The sequence below is a fragment of the Athene cunicularia genome (assembly GCF_003259725.1).
Source record: "Athene cunicularia isolate RWA chromosome 2 unlocalized genomic scaffold, athCun1 chr2_part1, whole genome shotgun sequence".
In the NCBI taxonomy this organism is placed as follows: Eukaryota; Metazoa; Chordata; class Aves; order Strigiformes; family Strigidae; genus Athene; species Athene cunicularia.
The window spans coordinates 115,246,223-115,268,198 of record NW_020799095.1 but is presented as its reverse complement, the minus strand read 5'-3'; the positions used below and the strand labels follow the sequence as shown (position 1 = coordinate 115,268,198).

The 21,976-nt window shown below is 37.2% G+C and overlaps 1 protein-coding gene across 1 annotated transcript in view; it reads right to left on the bottom strand.

The window, feature by feature from the left end:
• Positions 1 to 21,976, bottom strand: part of NKAIN3 (sodium/potassium transporting ATPase interacting 3) — a 202,129-nt gene that overhangs the window by 4,803 nt on the left and 175,350 nt on the right. Inside the window, exon 5 of the mRNA XM_026841466.1 lies at positions 18,574 to 18,634. Within this exon, the coding sequence (XP_026697267.1) occupies positions 18,574 to 18,634 (61 nt within the window). The remainder of the gene's footprint in view (positions 1 to 18,573; positions 18,635 to 21,976) is intronic.

The window sequence follows — 21,976 nt, the reverse complement described above, 5'->3', positions numbered from 1 at the left end:
AATAGTAAGCGCATGCACAGGTTTGCATACAAGAAATAAACCAAGTAGGTAAAGATGCTGTGGAAACTGCTTACGGAAGGCTCTGTGCTCTGTCTTCCTTGGGGTGCATTTACACCTGTGCCTGGCAAGGCAGGCTAGTGGCTGGCTGACCAGATCTGCCCGCTCCTGAACAAGTGCCTGCAAAAGGAGCATTTATGGATCTGCAGAGTACATCAACAGAAACCACTGTGGGGTAATGTAGCTGCTTCTCTTCAGGGCAATCTCAGCACGTATTTCGTAATTCACTTTCAACTCTTTATGAAGTATTCAGAAATTTAGGCAGTGGAAACAGTTTAGCTTGTGAACCTAATTTCACCTAAACTTTAATGAGTCAGTGGACTCGCAGGAATGTAATGCAGCACCAAACCCCAAAGGTGTGTTGTCTGAGTTAAGAATAAACAGGTGAGAGCTGAATGTGAAAAAGTAGCAGCATCTTCTCTGGATGAACTTGTGGGGACAGGAAACCTTTTCAGAATCCTTTCACTTTCAAGATTTCTGTGTCAAAAATAATGTGGGGATTTCTGTTCTTGAGAAATTTTTAGTTTCTTATATGGTGATTTTAAAATAACAGATTTTAGTCTGGGTCTTATATCTTGTTCTTTTTGGTAAGATTTTAAGCAGGTTCAAGAAGCCACGTGTCCAATCTATCATAGAATTCTTAAAAGCAGGTTCATGGAGAGGTTGTTTTTCTGTTGATTTAGAAGGGCTTTTTGCAGACCTGTGCAGAGCTGATGAATTCATGGCACGTTAGGATTCTTTGGCCACATGGAAAGCAACTGCCTTCATACGGGCATATATACAAATGTCCTAAGCAGAATTTAGATCCTCATTGTGTTAATTGCTGTACGAGCACCTAATAAGAAACAACCCCTACCCAGGCAATGTATGCACTGGGTAAATGAAGAAAGAGTGCGCATCCAGGATGAGGGGATGGGGACATAAGGCTTAGAGATTGAAGAGATGGTGAAATACCCACTGAAATCTGTGGAAATGCTCCTGTTGATTTTAGTTGCCCCTCCTCTTGAGTCCAGGAAAGGGGTAGCTTGCCTGAAAACTGAACTTCGTGTACTTCAATCATATCACTTTAGCTGCAAGACTTTTAGCCGTAAAACCATCTGAGCAGGACATAAAGCTAAAGAATCAGCCCAGCCTGAGTGCCAGCCCTAGCCTATCTGCACCTTCTCTTTATATTGCATCTCTTTCATGTTGCAGCTCTCCTTCAGAATGCTGTCACTAAATAAAATCTCAAAATTGACTTAAGCACTAATGGGACCGAACCCTTACAAAGAGACATATTTGCACATATATTTTTGTAACAGTTGATTTTTAACATATCGAGATGTCTAATTTAAGTCATAACTACTTATTCATTTTTAAAAATAAATTGTGTCCATAGTGATATTTTTTTTTGCATGCTTATATACTTCAGTTTTCCCTGCTCTTTGAAGGGTTTGTTTTGTTTTGTTTTGTTTTTTACTGAAAGATGTGATAGAAGGAGTTAGAAAGCATGTTTCTGAGATAATTCACCCCTTGAGAATGACACATCATTCCTCTCAGCAATCACAAGCATCATCTCCCACTGTAAGCAGGGAGAGAATACAAAGTAACTAGACCTTCTATCAACAAATATTTTGGAGAAAGAAATGAAGTCAATATGCAGTAATGATTGACAACATAGACATGTCTTTGTCTGACAAAGAAAATATATTTAATAGCACCATCCAACAAGTTTTGAGATGAGCTGCTCAAACCTGTTTAGCTGAGGCTTTCTCTTTTGCAGTCCAAGATGTGTTATATAGTATTAAAGTTGAATTCACCTTAAAAGTCATGTGAAGATAATACTCAAAGCAAGAAGCTGCTCTATCACACAAGAAAATGGAATGTGCCATTTTTCATTATGTGCTCTATTTTATAGCTGATAGATCTTCAATATGAAGATTCATCATCAGTTATTTGAATTATGAGTTACTTTTAGTTTTAAAAATGAAGTCTGATTTTACCTGATATTTTCACCACTTGTATCTTGTAGACATCCAGGACTAAGACCACAAATGGCCATTAAATATAGAAATTTGAATTTTTATTTGTATTTGCTACAAAGACATTAGATGTATGTTTCAGTTCAGACATCTTAGACATCCAACTTTGATCAAATACTTTAAAGCTTTACATTGACCGAACTTTTCAGATGCATACTTTCTTCTGTTTAACTGGCTAAAAGTAAACAGCAAAATTCTATAGGTTTCCCAAGGGGAAATCATTAGTTTAAGGATGATATCAAACAATTGCTTTTGTTTATTTCTGACTGGTTAATGGATTATGGGTAATTTCTGCCACAGATTCATAGGACTACAGTAATTAACTTCAGAAAGTTGCATATGACTGGAAGAAAGTTAACCCCCCCAAAAAAATTTCTATGTAGTTCTATAATTCTATGCATTAAATAAAAAAAAAAAAAAGTACAAAAAACAACCCACAACTTGTTAGCAATAGGGATATTCAGTCACTAAACAAGGAACACCCCATGGAGTCAAGTCATTAACTACAGTCATGCAGAGAGAAACTTAAAATCCTAGGGAGAGGATTTTTTAGCACCCCACAGATAATAGCAGGTTACAGCAGAAGCTAGTTATTTTATCTGCAGCTGGCTGCAAAATATGATCCATATTCCCAGGGAATTGCTCTCTCCTTGTGTCACCTCAGTTTTGTGGTCATGCTGGATGCTTAATGGCCAGTGTGAAATGTTCCTTTAGAGTTCACTACCTGCTGGGCTTGGAAGTGCAAATCTGTGCTGGCTGTCCACCACAGGTAGTCCATTAAAATGATGTTCATTCACTCACAGGCCATATCAGAGGAACAGTTGTCATAATCTGCCTGAGTGAGAAAAGTGCAATACGCTGCTGACTCAAGAAAGTGTATCCACTGTCATTAGTAATTTTGAGGGTTATTCTTCTCTAGACAGATGACATTTAGGTTTGCCTTACTACTATTAATCCAGCGCATTCACCCATATGCCAGTTAAAATTTGCTTTCCTTTGAAGTTAGTGCAGAAGAATCAGAGCTGTGGAAAAAATCCTTTCCCACCCTCTCATCTGGAATTCAGCTTCTCTGGCAATATCCTACTGACCTGCTGGCAGGCTCTATGCAAGCAGCTGCCAGAGCTTGCCTGCCTATTGGTATATTACTAATTTCTCCTTTCAAAGTTGGCAAATTCTAAGCATGTCTGGAAGTGCAGAGTATGAACAGAGCAGCAATATGCAGATAGCATAATTCGAAGTAAATCCTGCAGCCTCTTGGTCTGGAATATGTTAGATTCTATTGATGATTGCCTCTCCTTTCTATAAATGAGGGCTTTTTATAAATGATGGCTTGAATGGCTGGTACATTCAGCTGTCCCCTTTCCAAGAGAGGGGCAGGCTGTCAGCTGCCCGAATGTGTGTTTTTATATACAGAAGACTTTCTTAATCTAAGGGGTTCCAAATGCTATTGTGCATTGCATTATTTTCTTTGTGCTGCAATTTTTTGAATGGCAATGTATTAATGCAATTGCATTCATTAAGATATGTAACCGGGGAGGGTGCAACCAGGTCCCGTAAGTGACAGGTAGTAAAAAAAGGAGTCAAAGTCAACAAGACAGAGAAAACAAAAATGGGGGATTGATGATAGGTCAGTGCTAGATGCATAAGTCCAAACTTTTGACTTCCCAGTGTTTGCACTAGTAGCTTATATAAACTTTCCAGATAAGCATCGGGTTTTTTCTAGGGTCTACTTTTTCAGTTGCCTTCCATTCTCAAGAGACACACTGTTCTTACACCCTTCACTGAACCAGGCAGACTGACCCAGCTATCTGGAGTCAATACCGTCCATTTTCATTCTAAGTCTGAGCACCGAAGCCTCAAGTCATGAAGCGGAAGAATGACACATTCCTTTGCAGTATCCCAGGAATAGTTTCTCATTTCTGTAGAGGACTAAAAGAGGGAAAATGTGCGCAAGACAATTAAGAAAGGGAGAATAAGAGACATCGGTAATCATATGTGGCACTGTGATTGCTACTCTGTCTCTATAAAGTACTGTCAGACAGTAATCAGGTCAAAATAGGATAAAGTGGTAGAAAATTACTAATAGACAACCTTTTACATAAACTTTTTTTTTTTACTAAAAGCTAGAAGGGGAATATTTCAGGGTTCTACAGTAATTATTAAGGTTTTGCACTAGATTTTCTTCTTAGTCTTCACCTAGTGAGACATACCATCGTTTTAAAAGTTGCCCTACGCTATAACATGTAAGTACCATGCTTCTCTGCAGGACTGCGCTGAAAGAAGCATCCTCTCAGAAGTTGCCTTAGAAAGGGCACTGGTATGGAATTTTTAACAATGATCTTTGTTACTGAACTCTCTCCTGATTTTATTGGTGTTGTGACATCCAAGATGTCAGTATTGGATATCTAGACATTTTTTATTCTCCAAGGATATGACTGCTCAGTATAAGGAAGATAAAAGATATTAGGAGGAAAAAATGGCTCAAACCTTCTTAACCCAAACCCCCAGTCATTCAAAATCTGAAAGTACCTTTCCAAAATGTTGTGTCATGCCTTTGAAAGCTATTTGCAGCCATACCATCCCATTACTGAAGTTAAATGACAGGCTGCTTGATTATGTTTTTTTTTTTTCTTAAAGTAAGTATTTCCCAACCACTTTCAAGTCATTAACGACTCCTGGCCCGTACATGGTAAAAGTCCCTAGAAGAGTGCAGTCATCACACATGAAGTCAATAGGAAAAATACTTATCCCAAGTTTAATATCACTAATTTAATATCAGAAAAGAATATATTTTAAACTGCAAATATGTAGTAATTCTTTCCTTTACACTTCAGCAAACATCCATTTTTCATGACATTGTGTTATCTGCAAACCCATATGCAAACTTTAAGTTGATGAGAAACGGGTTTCCATTTTGGTTTAAAATATTACATTGTACTGTCTCTTAAATACTTAACAGGGCCTTATCTATTTGGCAAAGCAAATCATCCTGGGCATCAAATATCCCATACTTCTCAGCATAGGTGGCTATGACTTACACTATTCATCAGCAATGCCATCCAAACAAAGTATTTCTGATGACGTTTTCTTCCTATATAGGTCACTATTTCTGTTCCTCATTTCAATGAAAATGCTAACATTTTAATAAGAATACTACATTTTTTTTCTTATTTTATTTATTTTGATGACAAATACTTTTCTAATGACTAATAACTAAATGGCTTGTTATTTATTTATAGAAAAAAACACGTGCAAGTTTTATGTAAGAACACTTCAAATAAAGAAAGCTTTTTTTCTGGGGCTTGTATTTAAAGCTGCTATTGCTAGTTCTAGAATAAGACTTCTAATACAGTGAAGGATAGCCTTTCTCTCTGCATATACCAAAGTAAATTGCAAACAATAGAAATTACAACTTCTACATAATTTTTATACAGTAAGAAAATTAGAAATGTGAAAAATCTTAGCTCACTTGTTTTCACTAATTACTGATTTTCCCGTGTCTGGCACCCTTTCTGATCTAATCCCTTTTGGTGCAGAATGCTCTGGGTTTCCCTCATTTTCTTGCCATTAAAGTTACTGTACTGCCTTGTGAACAAATTAAGCTAGCAAAGGAAAAATAAGCCGTGCATAAATGACATTAAATGCCCAGAAACTACATCTATCAATTACATTCACACAATACCAAGAGAGAAACAATGCCATTGAGTTTTCACACACATATCCAGACAATCCACTAAAACGGCAGCTCATTTTGTCAAGAGTAAAGACTGCTATACAGAAGGCTGCTACAGCTTCAGTCACACCTCCAAACACATGATCTTCATGATAAACGTGTCCAAGTTGGCTTCAAAAGACAAAGAACTCTGAATTTGCTTTTTGAAGTTATGCTTTGATCTTTTTTAGTATTCTGATTAAGGGATATATGTTATATATTAGTGTGACTTTATATTTCTGCTGAGTTTGGTGCTATAAACTACAGAATTCTTTTAAAAATGTTTGGTGCAGATGCTAAGACCAAGTGGGATTGATCTATTCCACTTACAGTTCATTTCTAAGTCATGAGTTAGGTGTTTTGTTCCTTCAAGTTGTTTCTTTTTACCTATCAGTTGAGTCCCACGGTGCTCTATTTCTGCCCTGTTGTACTTTGTATCCCTACCAATTTCTTTTTCCTTCAGTTATTTGTCAGTATGATCCAATGATTTATTTTTGAGACAACACATAAGTATTTATATCTGCCTGGTTATTATATATCTAAGAATATCACAACTGCTTTTACTAACCTTAACTCCAAGTCACAGATGCTTTAGTATGTGAAATTAATGTTCCCTTTATATAATGCAGACCGTGTTCAACTGTACTGAATAATTAAAGATGAACTGCCTAGAGCAAAGTATTTACAAGATCAAATACATGACATAAAGCCATGCCTTTAAGAAGATTTGTGACATTTGGAGGAAAGGATTTCTATGCATAGAAGGAAGTTCACATCATCCATTCACAACAGAATATTTATTTTTAAAAGTTACAGGACTGGAGGGATTATTTTTATCATTGAGTGATTCTGGATTTTTGTTCCCACCTTCCAAGGGATGGAAGACGGTTCCTGAATTTTGCTGCTATCATCCTCTGTGACATATTGGCTTCATGTGTTTGTGTCCTTGCTTGTCTTATGAAGAGTGAACAGGAGTGAGCCAAGGATATTCAGGAGAGCATGTCTATGGTCATGGCACCGCACAGGACACAAGCCAGAACCAAGGAGCTGCCAACTTGCTCTTCAGGCAGAGGCTGCAATGGGGAGCAGCAAATCAGGTGCACCTTAGAGACAATGGAGAGAAGGCACTGCTAAGGACTTGGGAGGCCAAGCAGAGTCTGCTGAAATTCAAGAAGCCAGAGACTTGTCTGAGATTCAGATGGGAAGTATGATTCCCCAACTGTATGGGCACAGAGAGCAAGTGAGGAAATGTTATAAGCCTCTCATTTCTATTCTGTATGATCCAGCAACTGAATTTTCCATTTAAGAAGTGTGCTAGTTTATAATCCAATTCATTCTGCCTTTTTTTGAGGTTTTTTGTTGTTGTTTTCTTTGGGTGTTTTGTATAAAGGGGAGTGTGCATATCCACTTCAAAGATCTGGCTGACTAAAGCTCTGTCACATTCAGCCCACGTTGCAATTTTTTTTGTCTTTCCTTTATAGACCTATTTTCAAATCTTTGCTTTAAAATCTGCTTGACATCTCTGCCCATTAACATCTTTTGATGTCAGTCAGGAGAGTCATCTTCTTCCCTGACCGTTCCTTTCTTTATTAGTAGCTGACTTTGCTGGGATCCAGGTACAGAACTACCATCTTTACCTTGACCGACTTGACATCTTGAACTTGATATACATATAAAAAGTAGCCGGAGAGGTCAGGTATCAGCTTTTCCAGAAGAATACTGAACTGGTGATATTTTCCACTTTGTGATATCAAGTACATTAACACTGTGTAACATTTCAGATGAGGCAATTTCCATTTCCTTATCCTCCTTCTCATTTATCATCCTGCCCATAGTAAAGCCCCCATGACCATCAGTGACATCCTGTGTAGAAATCGTGCTTCCCCTCATGACATTTGCTCCTTAGTGTGGGGCATCATATGCATTCTGTCCTCTACAACTAAACTGTGTTCACAGCTACACCTTGCTTGGAAGTGGTCTGCTTCAGTCCTTGAGGAGGCAGACCCCAAGGCTTCCTGCCACACATCTTCCTGGGTTTCAGCCTCTTTAAACTCCCAACTACCTTTTTATTTTTTTTTTTTTTTTTTTTTTTTTTTTTCTCTCTGCTAAGCAGACAGTGCTGCCTCCAGCGTTGCTGGAGCCTTCCTCTCCTCATCCCAGTGGAAAATCCCACATTCTGCCTCCCAGCAGGTAAGCCTGTGGTCCTACTCTGCCTTCTCTGAATTCAGGTCTACAGATCAGAAACAGAAGTGGATAAACTCCTTCTGTTATCTCCAGATTCTCAATCTTTTCCTTTCAATCTCTGTGTATGAGCACAAACCAGCAAGCTCTAATCTTCTGTTTGTTCTTGCCTGTATTTTTTCAAGATGGGGAAGCCAGCAAAATAACCCTTCTGTTGATCAGTGTCATGTCAGCCTTCTCTAGCCCCAGTGAATGCACTATCAAGTCCTTCTATGGTACCCTCAGTCTGCCCCAGGATATCTGATCATCCACTATTTCAGAGCCGTTATGGATATATCTGCTAAGTCTACTACTTAATCACATCCAATTGCAACAATAAGTACTTGTTGGTCTCTGTGAGTGTTTCTCTGAAAATGGGGAAACTTATTGCACCTTATATTGTTACTGCTTTTGTCTTGCTCTATCTTTACCCTCAAGTCATCTTGCCAATCTCTTAATAATTATTTTGGCATTACCATCTCTGTCACCAACTCAAATTAGCTCCTCAAACCCCTGAAATATATTGTGACTACATTCTCAGCTTTGAATAAAGAGCTAAGAATGTACAGCATTATAAAATTGGAGTTTATAACAGGCAGTGGTCTTCTCATATATGATGGACTTAAAAAAGAAATATCATGCGTGCCAGCAAACATGATAGCTAGGAAAATGGTTTTCTCATTGTTAGGAAGTTGGTATCATTTCATATTAGGAAAAAGATGAATGTGCAAAAGAGGAATAGAGTCTGTAAAAGGATTAATAGTCACTTTGAAGCTACCAGTGAATCAATCTGCTAATGATAAAGATAATGCAATACTGACCTTGTCCATAAAAAATTCTCTCCCTAAAGAAAGATGAAGTAAAAGATACACTTTTATGAAAACCTCGCAACTCTCAAATTTCAGTCCTCCAAAATAACACATTGTTGTGATTAAGAAGGAAAAGAAAACAAGTGGAAATCAATGCCAAGGAATAAGATTTATCATATAAATAGTGAGGGTCACATAGCATTATTTGGTTTTGCTACACCTAACATGTAATATTGCAAAAAACACAAATGCACTAAGACTAAATTTCAGCTAACAAAACCAACTGTATATTTACTGATTCAAGGCAAAAGAATGTCAAATGAAGTTTAAAGTGACTCCAGCTATGACCTAGATCACAGAGCACTGCTAAGAGAAAGACTTGTTATGAAATAGAGCTAAAAAAGCACATAAGCAACACAGACTAAATACAATATATATAATGTAGCCTTTTTGAAAATTAGGTTTTCTAGGAACAGATATATTTTATTTGACCAGCAGGCCCAGCTGGGAAACCGTATCTCCTGATTTAGTAACATAACACTTCTTGCTATAAATTTCGCATCTTCCACACCCTGAAATCATTAGGCCTATTGAAACAGTACAACTAGGAAATCTGAAAAGTACAACATATAGACAACAGGTTTACAAATAGGAGTGTGCTGGGTTTAGCTGGGGTAGAGTTAATTTCTTCACAGTAGTCTCTATGGGGCTGTTTTGGATTTGTGATGAAAACAGTGTTGATAACACAGGTATGTTTTAGTCACTGCTGATCAGTGCTTGCAGAGAGTCAGGGCCTTTTCTGCTTCTCACACCACCCCACCAGTGAGGAGCCTGGGGGTGCACAAGAAGTTGAGAGGGGCACAGCTGGGACAGCTGACCCAAGGGATACCCCACACCATAATGACATCATACTCAGCATATTAATCTGGGGGAAGAAGAAGGAAGGGAGGCATGTTTGGAGTGATGGCGTTTGTCTTCCCAAGTAACTGTTATGTGTGATGGAGCCCTGCTTTCCTGGAGATGGCTGAACAGCTGCCTGTCGATGAGAATTGGTGAATGAATTCCTTGTTTGGCTTTGCTTGTGTGTGCAGCTTTTGTTTTACCTATTAAACTGTCATGATCTCAACCCATGAATTTTCTCTTTTACTCTTCTGATTCTCTTCCCCATCCCACCAGTGGGGGAGTGAATGAGTGGCTGTGTGGGGCTTAGCTGCCAGCTGGGGTTAAACCATGACAGGGAAGACTTTAAAGAGGTTTTTTATGAAGGGTTGGAGGTGTGATCATATCAGAGAAGTAAAGAACAGCTAAACATTCAACAGGATAAAGAAAAGAGTTTAGCAAAAACCCCTGAAATTAGTTTTAATATTTTAATATCTTCTCCTTTATCATGTTCTTTGACAGGTTCTTATAAGAAATCCTTTATTTGCAAGGGTCTTTCTCCTGTTTTGTTTTTATCAATAATCAACACTTTAATCCCTTCCTTTCCCAAATAAAATTGACAACTCTTGTTGGTACATGCTGTTTGCCTTTAGGTTTATGATATTTAGAACTGAGATTTTCAAAGATGAGCAAAACTGTGGATAGATAACTCTTATTTGAGTTTTTTGATTTTGCCATATTTTAAGAAAGTATACATTACCAAATAAACATCTTCCCAAATCACCTGACTATGGCCTGAAATGTATAGATTGGTTCAATGTACTTCACTGACTTGTGCTGGTTAGTCATCTTTCTGAATTTATACAGTAGCTGCTTTGCAAAGTAGTTGTTTGAATAGCCAACGTGTGTCAAGCATGTTGAGATGTGTATAACAGAAAGCCATGGGAATATTTGCTTCCTTGTAACTGTTCAGCTTATGGAATCAGCAGATTCCTTATCAGCATATAACCACAATAATGTACAGCCCAATGTAGAGCCTGATTAATCATATACCCTCCTTGGCTCAGTACACCACCTCCTCACATTGGCGCACCACTCGCTCCACCGTTACGCTTCTCACACGAAAGGCAGCAGTTATTACAAGACAGAGTTCTTAGGTGTGATGTGCTAAGTGGGAAATTATCACTCAAGCAACAATAACAACGAAATGTATAATACTTAAACTGAGGCCCAGAAATTAGGATAACCCATCTGCATGGAAGTTAAGACTCAGGGGAGATGGCATTTACACAGAAGAGTGAGAGTCAGAAAAGTTTCTTTTCAAGATCCACAAATTAAAACAGACATAAAGCTGTTGCCATTTAGAAATAAAGTAAGAAGATTAGCACTGGAAGTGGAAAATGGATTTGTAAAGAGGTTTCATTTTAACAGAGAAGCTGGGTGAAAGGTAGGGACAGGAACAGGCACCACTTAGGACTGTATGTGATGTCAAGTGGAAAGCTCAGGAGAGGGATGCTGCATGCTGGAGTAAGATTGATTTAACAATAGATGCAATTTTAGTGAAAAGGCTAAGGTGCTGGCAACTGAGGGTTGGGATAGCATCCATCTAAAAGCAGATTTAATTTAAATAGAAAGGCCAAGGAGGTAGGAGGTGGAGACCAAAACAAAATCAATATTAAATTAGCTAAGTAGAGGCTTGAATCAAATCAGCTAGTTAAAAAAAGGGCATACTGAGTTTTTCGGAGTAAGGAATCAATGCATGGACCTAAGAAATGTCAAGGAACTCTCAATAAACAATATATCCCATCTAATCAGAATAATAATTCCATTTTAATAAGAATATTATTTATTACAGTAGTAAACCAAAAATATCTTAAAGGAAGCTATGATACCCAGTTTAAAGAAAATTATATGTTTATAATTATATCCCTGTTTAAAGTTAATTGTCTTTTATGTATACACATGTGTCTGTGTGTATATATGTATGGAATATGGCATATAATATTCATAGAATCATAGAATATTTTGGGTTGGAAGGACCTTTAAGGGGTCATCTAGTCCAACCTCCCTGCAGTGAGCAGGCACATTTTCAATTAGATGAGGTTGCTCAAAGCCCCATCCAATCTGACCTTGAATGTTTCCAGGGATGGGGCATCTAGCACCTCTCTGGGCAACCTGTTCCAGAATTTTACCAAGCTCATTGCAAAAAAAATTTCTTCCTTATATCTAGTCTGAGTATTCAGAATCAATGGTAGAAATGCTTAACATGAATTATATCTGCAAAACAGACATTTACGATGTAGCTGTGAACTAGCCTTTATAAACTCTCCTTTCTAGTTATAAGTCTGGAAATCAATTCAAGGCTAAGTGAAGTATACACCTACATCTGAAACAAAATATGTATATGTACAAATACATATCCATCTATATGCATATACATATCCCTCTACACACATATATATCTATGTATGTATTTATTCAAACAGGTAAAAATTGCCCAATATATGACATAATACTGTTCTGTCACATTTCTCTTTTCAGAGAATTGTGTTAGTACTTTCTGCAAATAAAACATAAAAAATATTTTCCTTTCCATACATTTCTTTCTAGATGCTTCACCTGTACTCCTGAAGTCCCATTCAAACCATTATGTATATGTGTACATATTTCTACAGTCAGAATCCAAAATCATGTATGGAAGCGACTGAATGCAGCTCTGTAGCTTTTGGTATCTAGAAGTTCACATAATTAAATGGTATAAAAGAGATCTTAAATATTAAATTTTACACCCCTAAACTCTTCCTCAACTTTGTACAAAAAAGAATGAATGGATAATTCTGACTTGATCAAAATGACCAAGTATCATTTTGATGTATGAATTAGAGAAGACCATGTACCATCTACTGAGCTATCTGTAGTGCCAGGCAGCTGGCTCTGGGTACTTGGGTTTTTCTCAACCACACAGGAACATTTCAAAGCTGTACCGTGTGTTCACCCCTACTGCTCTCACCTAACATTCTGGGGAATATCTGATAATAATTCTTTGTGCTGTAATGATTTAGGTGATTCTTTCCTACTGAATTTCAGAAAAGAAAATTCTGGTTTGTGTTTATGGGAGGAATTGTAGGAAGGCACTGGAGAAACTCTTACAAAAAATAAATGAGCTGCTGGCTTGCATGAAAATGGCATCTTGACTATTATATTCATACCTATTGCCAGGCAAGTTAGTGCAAGTTTAAAGTCATAATTAAACTCAGTGAAGGAAGAGGAAATTAGAGGCAGTCCTACAGTAATTAATCAATTCTCTACTGAAGGTAGATTAAAATACTCTAAGTGGTTTAGAAACTCAAAGGGCATTTCTTCAAGTTATTTTACTGACACTTTATAGTAAGTTATGTTCTACCAATGAAAAAATGGAATTAGTTTACACATGTCACTTAGATGATGCCATTTTCTCACACTTTGTCTGCATCCTATTTGAATAAACCTTACACGTTGCATTCCACATGAAATGTATGGTACTTTCAGGCAGAAATATTCCACAGCCAAGACTTCCCTTTTCATAAACTTTGCAGTATCTATTATTTAAAGACAATCTCTGAACTAGGACAAGGTGTTTGAGTCCATGGAGATTACAACTGGAAATTAAGACTATTTTGTATATTTTGCTAGGGGAATGTAAAAGCAGAGGCTGGCATTAGTTGTTTTCCTGTGATGTATTATTCATCTATGGTTTTTAAGCAGAATAAAAAAGAAGGGGGAATCATGTCTCCACTGTAATTTTTGTGCCACTGACTTACCTAAGATCAAGATTTTTTCTGGTATTTAGGATTTATGTTCGTTAACTGCTTTTATTTTACACCACCTTAGAGGTTTTACCCTGAGTTGCGTGCATTATATCTATGCACACATTTCCATAGGAACTAGAACAAATGCTTACTCAGGAAATATATGATAATATATAAAAAAAAAAAAAAGACAAAAAATTGAAATAGTATGTAGTGGTAATTTAAATAGTATAATGTCCCTGCTGTATTTCTTCCATCATTAAATACTTCAGAATTCATTGTGTTAGTTTAGTTTAGGAGTGAGCATGAATTTTCAGTTAATTCACACATCAACGCTAATGATAAATAGGAGGACACCAATGGGACTGTAAGACCATACAACATTGTTAGAATAACAGGTTTATCCTTTATATTGCCAGTATGGGAGAAAGTGGAGTCAGGTATAAGTAGGATAGTAAATAGGTGAGTCTGCAGACCACATCTGAGGACAGCTACGTTAGACTCTTCATCTCTGCAGGATAATGATTTTTAAAATTTAAAATATAAAATTTATTTCAAAATAAACATTTGTCTATTTTTAGAAAACCATTTAGTTGAATGAACACTTCAGCTGAATGAATACATTTTGGTTATGGATCCATTACAATTCTGTGCCTGGCAATATGTATAGTCTATGTCTGGTGAAAATTGATTCCGTGGTTTTACCAAAATTGGTATATCAAAATTCTGGGCTTTGGGGTTGCTTGTCCAGATGAGCAGAAAGATGCAAATTGCTTTTCAAGTCTTCCAAAAATTCTCATAGTCGCTGCCATTTTACAGAAATGACGAAGCCAGGATAATGCTGCCAACCTGGCAGCTATAGCGCTGTTTCAGTGCCAGGGAGTAAAACTTCTTGTAATTTTAAAACTCTGTGTCAAGCATGTTCATCCGTTGGTCAGTAACAACACATTTTGTTTCAATATCTCAAGTTGTTATGGCCCAAAGGTGAGAGCAGTGAGTACTAAAGCTCAGTGATGATCTGTGCTGCTGGCTGCCGTTTGGAAAGTTTCATAGATTCTCATTTTCAGTGAGGTAATTTAGGATAGCCATTGTCAGGGATGTTTGATTCTTGTATTGCCCAGCAGAAGTGTAGTGCAGTATCCTCCTTTCTTGGTCGTCTTTGATATTAACCATTTTATGATAAAATTCTCTTTTCTAGAAGGTAAATGGACTCACACACATGGACAATTGCAATTGATGTGAAGATATTAGTAGCGGGTTCCCCAAAACTCCTTAGTTAAGGAAATTTGTATATTTATATATAAAGGTAATCAATCACACATATATGGGTCTGTTGCTGATATTATCTATTGCTAGTTCATTTGCATCCATTTAGCAAAAATTAGCATATTTATAAGTAATTTTTCACTGCTGGACCTACTGTGTAACTACAAATATTAAATTAAATGTGAGGAAAAAATTATTTCTTTCTTGTTTGATTACTGCCAACAGATGCTCAATGGTGTGTATAAATGTAATGCCATATGTCAGATAAGGCAATGCAGTAGTTTTTCGGTGGTGGTAATAATGTATCTTGCTTTACTTAATATTTGTCTAATGATGGCATATGGAGGTTCCTACTGATATACAACAGTATGGGGAAACCGTTCCTTTTTAAAACAGATTAATCTTCCTCTCTGTTATGAAAGTACAGCTGAGCTCTGACTACAACTAGAATAGGGATGAGACAAATAAAAAAATCATTTTTTGTTTATTAATTTTGTTCATGTGGTTTCATTTGGAAGAAAAAGATTTCCTTCATGGTGAATGGAAGCCCTTTCCTTTATTGTGCACAAAAGAGGTTTGAGCTTCCTTGGATTGACCTTTAGGTGCTCCAGTCTTGTTTTTGTAATAAATGCTGAAATCATGACTGTGGTTTTGTGTCAGATCTTCCCCTCTGATTTCACTTTTTTCCTTATGCAATTTGCATGCGACTCAGCTTCCACTCCAGAAATTCACATACAGTATGGAACTATCACTTCTAACATGTGTCAATGACATATTTATGAACTAGTATTTAGCAGCAATAGTACTATCAACTGTTTTTCAAAAAAGTCCAGAAACTGTTTAGAAATTTAATAATGATTTTAGCAATGTATTTTGCCTCTTCTCCAGACTCCACTTTATTAAAACCATTCAGTAACTCTGACAAGGTGGCAACAGGCTTCTGAGTTCATTTTTAGGAGAAAATGTTTCACAAACAGGATAGTGACAGGCTTTTATGATTACAGATTTCACATATTCTGTTCCTACAAAAGGGATTATATAGATTGATAGATCTACAAAGAAAGAAATGAAAAAATGAAGGGAAGAGATATAAATAGACTTTTTCATTAGGATGAATGATGGAAGGTATTAACCCCACTACAGCAGTGTGCCTTTTACATGTCTTCTTTTTCATTCCTTTTGACCTGCTATCATCTTCCTTCTAAGTAAAAGTTAACTACAGTCTGAAATGTAGGTAAGGTGAGCAATAGCTGGAAATAAATGTTTCCTCAAGCATTATTACTGTTCAGAAAAGTGTCCATCAGCCGAAATGTCAGGCTCAAAATCCATTTAAGCACTGCACAGAGGCTAAACAGGCAGCTATTATTAATTTTTAAGTCTGCTTGACTGGTTTCAGACCAAGAACTGGGGTAACGATGCACTGAATATCACAGATTATATTTAATTAGGAAGGTTTTGACTCTCAGATGGCTGAGGATTTTTTTGGCACAAACTGTTGCAAAAATATGATAGAATAGCTGCATCTACCTAAGAAAACAATCTGCTGCATCATATTAAAATGCATAAAATTGCTCTTTTGCTGCAGTTTCTTGGACTTTTATCCTAATGTAATCGCTGTCTACTTTTCACTTGACTATTTTGAGGCACCACTGTACTTCTCTCTTAAATAAGTTTTTGTTCATTATGCTGCAAGTTAACAACGTGAATTTTCCAGAATAAGTCCTGTTCTGCTCAGCTCATTATCAAACCAAACCATTTCCCCACTGTGCCTTCCACAGATGTTTCTTCATTTAAAATATATCTGTGGGATTGCCATGAATGAGTTAACATTTGTCTTTAAAGTGTATCTATAAGCATAGAGGACTCTAAAACAAAAGGGGGTATTGAGGAACAAATTAACAGAAACTGAGATACTAAAGGGCTATTTATTTGCTCTGGATTGGACTCAGGATCAGAGTAACAGATCAGAAATTATATTCTCCAGTGGCTGTAAAATCTCCTAGCTATCTATTCTGCTTCCCTGTGTTTGCATGTGGGTGTGCATGTACACACACTATTATTCTTCTAAAGGAACTGTAGTTTGTGTCTTCCTTATCAGTCTGATGGCCTTCCCAACAATTTAATGAAGCCTCCTTATTCCAGGAATTTAGTTAGCAACTGTCTCATAAACAAAGTTTCCAGATATCCGTATGAAGCCCTAGCTACTGTCATGACTCACCACAGCCATACGGAAAGTTGTCGTCTCTGGATTTCACTGACCAAAACCTCTGTTTATACATCTCAAATTATACTGCCACGCTGTCCTCTGCTGTTATCCTGTGTTGCCAGTTCCTGACTAATGGGCAATTCCTAGCTTTCCAAGGGATGAAGGGGTCTGGGCTTTTCCTTTTCCTCAAGAGCTACATTTCATGTTGCTTCTCTGAATGTTCATATTTCTCTTTTCAGCACCAGTCTTTGTCTAGGCTCCTTGCTCCTTTTCACAGTACACTATGTGCACAACATGCTTATGATTCCTTCTCACTCAGTTTTATCCTGGAATCTCTTTGATATAATTTTGTCCTATTAGAAAACTAAATGAAAGTGTTAAAATACATTTGACGCTGATGTCTATTGCATTATGATTGAGAACCAAACATTGCACAGATTGTAGCAATGGAAAAGTATTTTGTTTATGGTCCTTCGCACTGTTTTCAAACAAGAAGTCTACTTTTCCACCACAGCCATGATTTACTTAAATTATGTTTTCAATAAGATTTTCCAGATATTATCAAATGCTTTTCTACAAAATTAATTATTTTTTTCTACTATATTCATTTCACCCACTAGTGCTATTCTATGAAGAAACAAAACAACTATGTTAAGATTTATGAATAAATATTTGGTTGTGTATTATTTATCCTATAGCCATAAAATGGCATTGGCATTTGTTCCTTTTTTTTTTTTTTTTTTTTTTTTTTTTTCCCCCTAGTGGTAGATATTTTACTGTTTAACTCCTCATATATGAAAGGAAGTGACTAACATGATCACATTGTCTCTTTTTCTAAATAGACCTGTTCTTGTATTTGCTCCTCTTTGCTCATCCAATATTATCCCATTCTCACTATTGCTTTTACCAATCATTGTGTTAGTCATGTGGGCATGGTGACCCTGTTTGTCAGTTCTTATAATCTCTTTTCACACAGCATCCTACCAAAATGTTTGGCATATTATTTCAAATGTCCATTTAACAACTTTTGATAAATACTTTTTCAAAGGTGTGCACATTTTCAAACAATATGGGTATGTATATAAGGGTCTCATTCATAAAGGCAGGTTAAGAAAATGGCGTCAGCATTTTAGATGCATGGTCTAGTTGTAAATGTTGAACAGGTCTATCTAACTATGGATCAGAGTGAAACTGCAGACTGGAAATGTCTTGATCTGTCATCTCCTTTAACTTCACTGCTGATAAAAGCTGTCATTTGGAAAAACAGACTAAATGGCTTCAGGAACTTTGATTCAAAATTAAACATACACACTCAAAAGACTTACATAAATATATATATATATGCATTGTGAATCCCATGATTTTCAGCAGTGTGACTGGCTCATACAAGAGGTACACAGACCTCTATGAAGAAGGTTAGTAAGTACAATCCTGATACCCATATAAAGTGGTAGTACCTAAATAAGTATGTCTTTGAACACAATTGGTTGTGTACATGAATGCCAGATTCTGTAATTTTTCAAACTTTGTTCTTTGCCTTGGCAGTTAATGCAAGACTAAGTCTCACCCCAGGTACTGTGGCTCCAGAGATGGAGAGGTGTGTATCAGTACTTACAGCTGTCCTCCTCCTCCATGAAAATACTGATCACGTAACAGGCATACACAAATCCAATCAGCTGCATGAAAGAAGAGGAAAAGCAATCATTAGAACACACTGAATACTTATTAAGATTTTAGTGAAATGGTATATAAGTACAGGTATCACAGCTAAATTTTAAAAAGATTTACTTCCATTTCCTGTATTTATATGTAAATTCCAGTGCAAATGGTTACAAACAGCTAAATTAAAGAGACTTTCTCCCTTTTGCTCATGTTGTATTATGTTTTAAAATATTTTCCCAGTCCCACTGAGATCAGTACTGGTGAATAATACTATTGAGTAATACTGGTAGAAAACAGTTGGACCTTGATGTTCAGCTATGACTTACATCCCTTTGTTCAGCACCTCTGTTCTCACATGACTTTGTCCACATGAATGTGGGCACCCTACCCACCTAACTGTATTAAAAGGATAAAATATTTATTGACTGCTATGGAATTAAGTCATATTAAAGCTTTTGGAATCCACAAGAGATGTCTTTTTGTGTTTCATAAAGCGTCCCAGCGAAGAACTGTTTGGTATAAATTTAATTTGATATGTGAAGTGTCATGATGTAGCTGAACAGTAAAGCTGCTTTATGATTCATCAGCATCAGGAAACACCTTATCAGAAGAGCCTGCCAGTAAATCACATTAACTATGCAAGAAATGAACGGACTCATTTTCCCAAAAGGACAATACCAGCAAAATCATGCCATTATTTTAAAAGCAGCTCCCACAAAAACAACCTCCTCAACCTGGATCTGTGTCACTTGTGCCACTGAGAGGAAAAGATTAAGATCTTTAGGATGAAGGAATAGAAACTCCGCTCATTTGCTTTCCATATAGAAAAAATGTTTTCTTATGACCACCACCAAAGAAGAAGAAAATCCCACTGGACAAGGAAACCTATTAAACTGCACTGTCCAGACATATCCATGCTTGAGAAAATATTGTTTGTGCAGCTGTACACAATTCATGCTATCAGAAAGACTTGAAAAGACTGTTCATGAGAGATTTCTAAAATAAGCCAGAGATTAGTTTTAAGAAAACTCCTTTTTCTCTGGTCCATTCAAAAAATCTAATTAAAATAGTTCTTCTAAGGGTGTCATGGATCAACCATCTGAGAAAGAGGTAATTTAATAGTATCTACACAGGTATAAGCTCCTTCAGAGGCACAGAAATCATTTCAACTTGCTTTATGGTTGGGCTGCACGAGGAGCTTTACAAGCATCTCCAAGAGCCTCTCTGCAGACAAAAAGCTTGTCCACACAAGGGAATTCAGGGAAGTTAAGATGAATTAACTAAAGCTGTGAAATCAACTCATGTAAGATAAAGTACATTAAATCCCTGTGTGGCCTTTCCCATTCAAAAATAAAGTGGCCTTAGTTCACTGTAGCTTAATCCTCCTCCAAGGGATTAATTTTCCCCATGAAGAATTAAGCTACAGTACGCTAAATCTGGGTTACTTGTGAATGAGAGCTGTCGCAGCACTGTGGTACAGTCCTGTTGGAGCTTCCTCTGCAGGGCATTCACTTGGTGCTTCAGGAAAGTGAGTTTAACCCAACTTTCCTCTCACTCTGAGTAGGCTGCAGTATTGGCAGTTTCCTTGGCTTTTTTGGGGTACAGTTTACTGGGGCAGTATTGCTACAGCCTCTATCAGGTGGACACCTCTTTGTTGTACTGATGCTCTGAGCCAGCAAAATGCAAACCAGCTTTGGAGGAGGCACTCACTGGAGACTTCTAGGACCAAGCTATGCCTGAGCTACAAAGCCCCAGTGTGCCTGGTGTCATGATGCCTAGAGCCACAGCGGGACTGGCTGACTCTGTGTGAGCTCACCTGCTGAAAACTGTGCAGGTGGATAAGAGGCGTCCAGCCTCCTGCTATTAATGAAAATGGGATCTTGTGGTTTTGCTCCCCTTCACCTCCAGAACCAGTACTGGCTTACAGACTCCTTGACAGATTAAGGACATTTTTTCCCTAAACTTCAAGTTTACAGCACCTTTCAGGCATGACAACTAAAGTAATATAATATAAAGGCATTCAAGGGATCAAAAAACCAATCATACTTGAGGTATATTCTTGTGCCACCTGAATGTTACATATATATTATAAATTATTGCCTTAATACTACACAAATACCAGAAAACCGGTGACCTTTCATGAGGGAATGTCACCTGTTTATTTACAGTGTTTCCTGTTCACCATTCCTGTTGTGCAATTTGGCTGTGCAAGTCACTTGGGTTTGTTTCTTTTCCCTAAACATGACTGAAATATTTTGAAGAGTAAAACTACTGAGTAAATAATGAATGTGATAAAAATGAATTGCAGTACATCTTGTGGGTTAAATGTTTGAGAAGGAAGATCAAATATTTAAAATTATTCACCATTTTCTAATCATGCATTTCTTTATCTTCTTATTAGTATTCTGTATTAAATTAATTTTACTTTTGTAAATCCAGTTCCTTCTTTACGTGTACATGTGTGCTCCATATCCGTGTATATTATATAAAACACCTATCCATGAGGACTTCCAGCAAATTTCTCACATGTGTCTTAAGATGTTGGACAGGTGGATAAAGCACAGAAAGATACTTCCACTCTAACATGTAATAAGCCCCCTGACACAACAAAGAAAGCAACAGAGTAAAATACTCTGAGGTCTTCCATCTGAAAAAGTATAGGGCATGGCAAGCCTTATTGTTTGAACAGTCCTAACAGTTTACATCTTGCTCTTTCAGTAGACCTTCTCCTTAAAGTAAATATTTTCCCACTCTTCAGTGTTTGAAATACACTTTGTCTAATCTATGACCTTCTTGCAAAATCAGCAGCTGTTGGGATTCAAGAGGACTTTCTGCGAGAGAATGGACATGTGAGCAATCCTGCGTGAGAACAAGACTGATAAGAGCCTCAGCCTGACCAAGAATGCGATAAGGATGTGACCCTGAATGAGGGGGGAGAAACTCGAGGAGACAAACAACCCCTGGAAGGGGTAGGGATGGAAGAGGAAGTTACACAAGGCAGGAAGCCTGGCAAGGCTGATGTGGCACTTTTTATCCAATCATAAGGTTTAAAGCACGGGCTAAGTTAACTGTCCAATCTTGAGGACTTGTACTGCATGTTACTCACATGTGTGGGAGAACGTTATAAAAGGGCTTTCTTAGCTGTAATAAATGGGCACTGCTTGATCACATTGGTCATGTATGTGCTCAGCTCTCCCACAAGCAGCCTCTCTCTGATCAGTACTTCTTTGTATTTCTCATAATTAGTAGATAAATATTCCTTAGTCAGATAGAAATCATGGCCAGCTGTTGTGTTTATGGCATATACTTGCTTAAAATATACCATTTCCCCCCATCTGTTTAGTTATTAATACTAG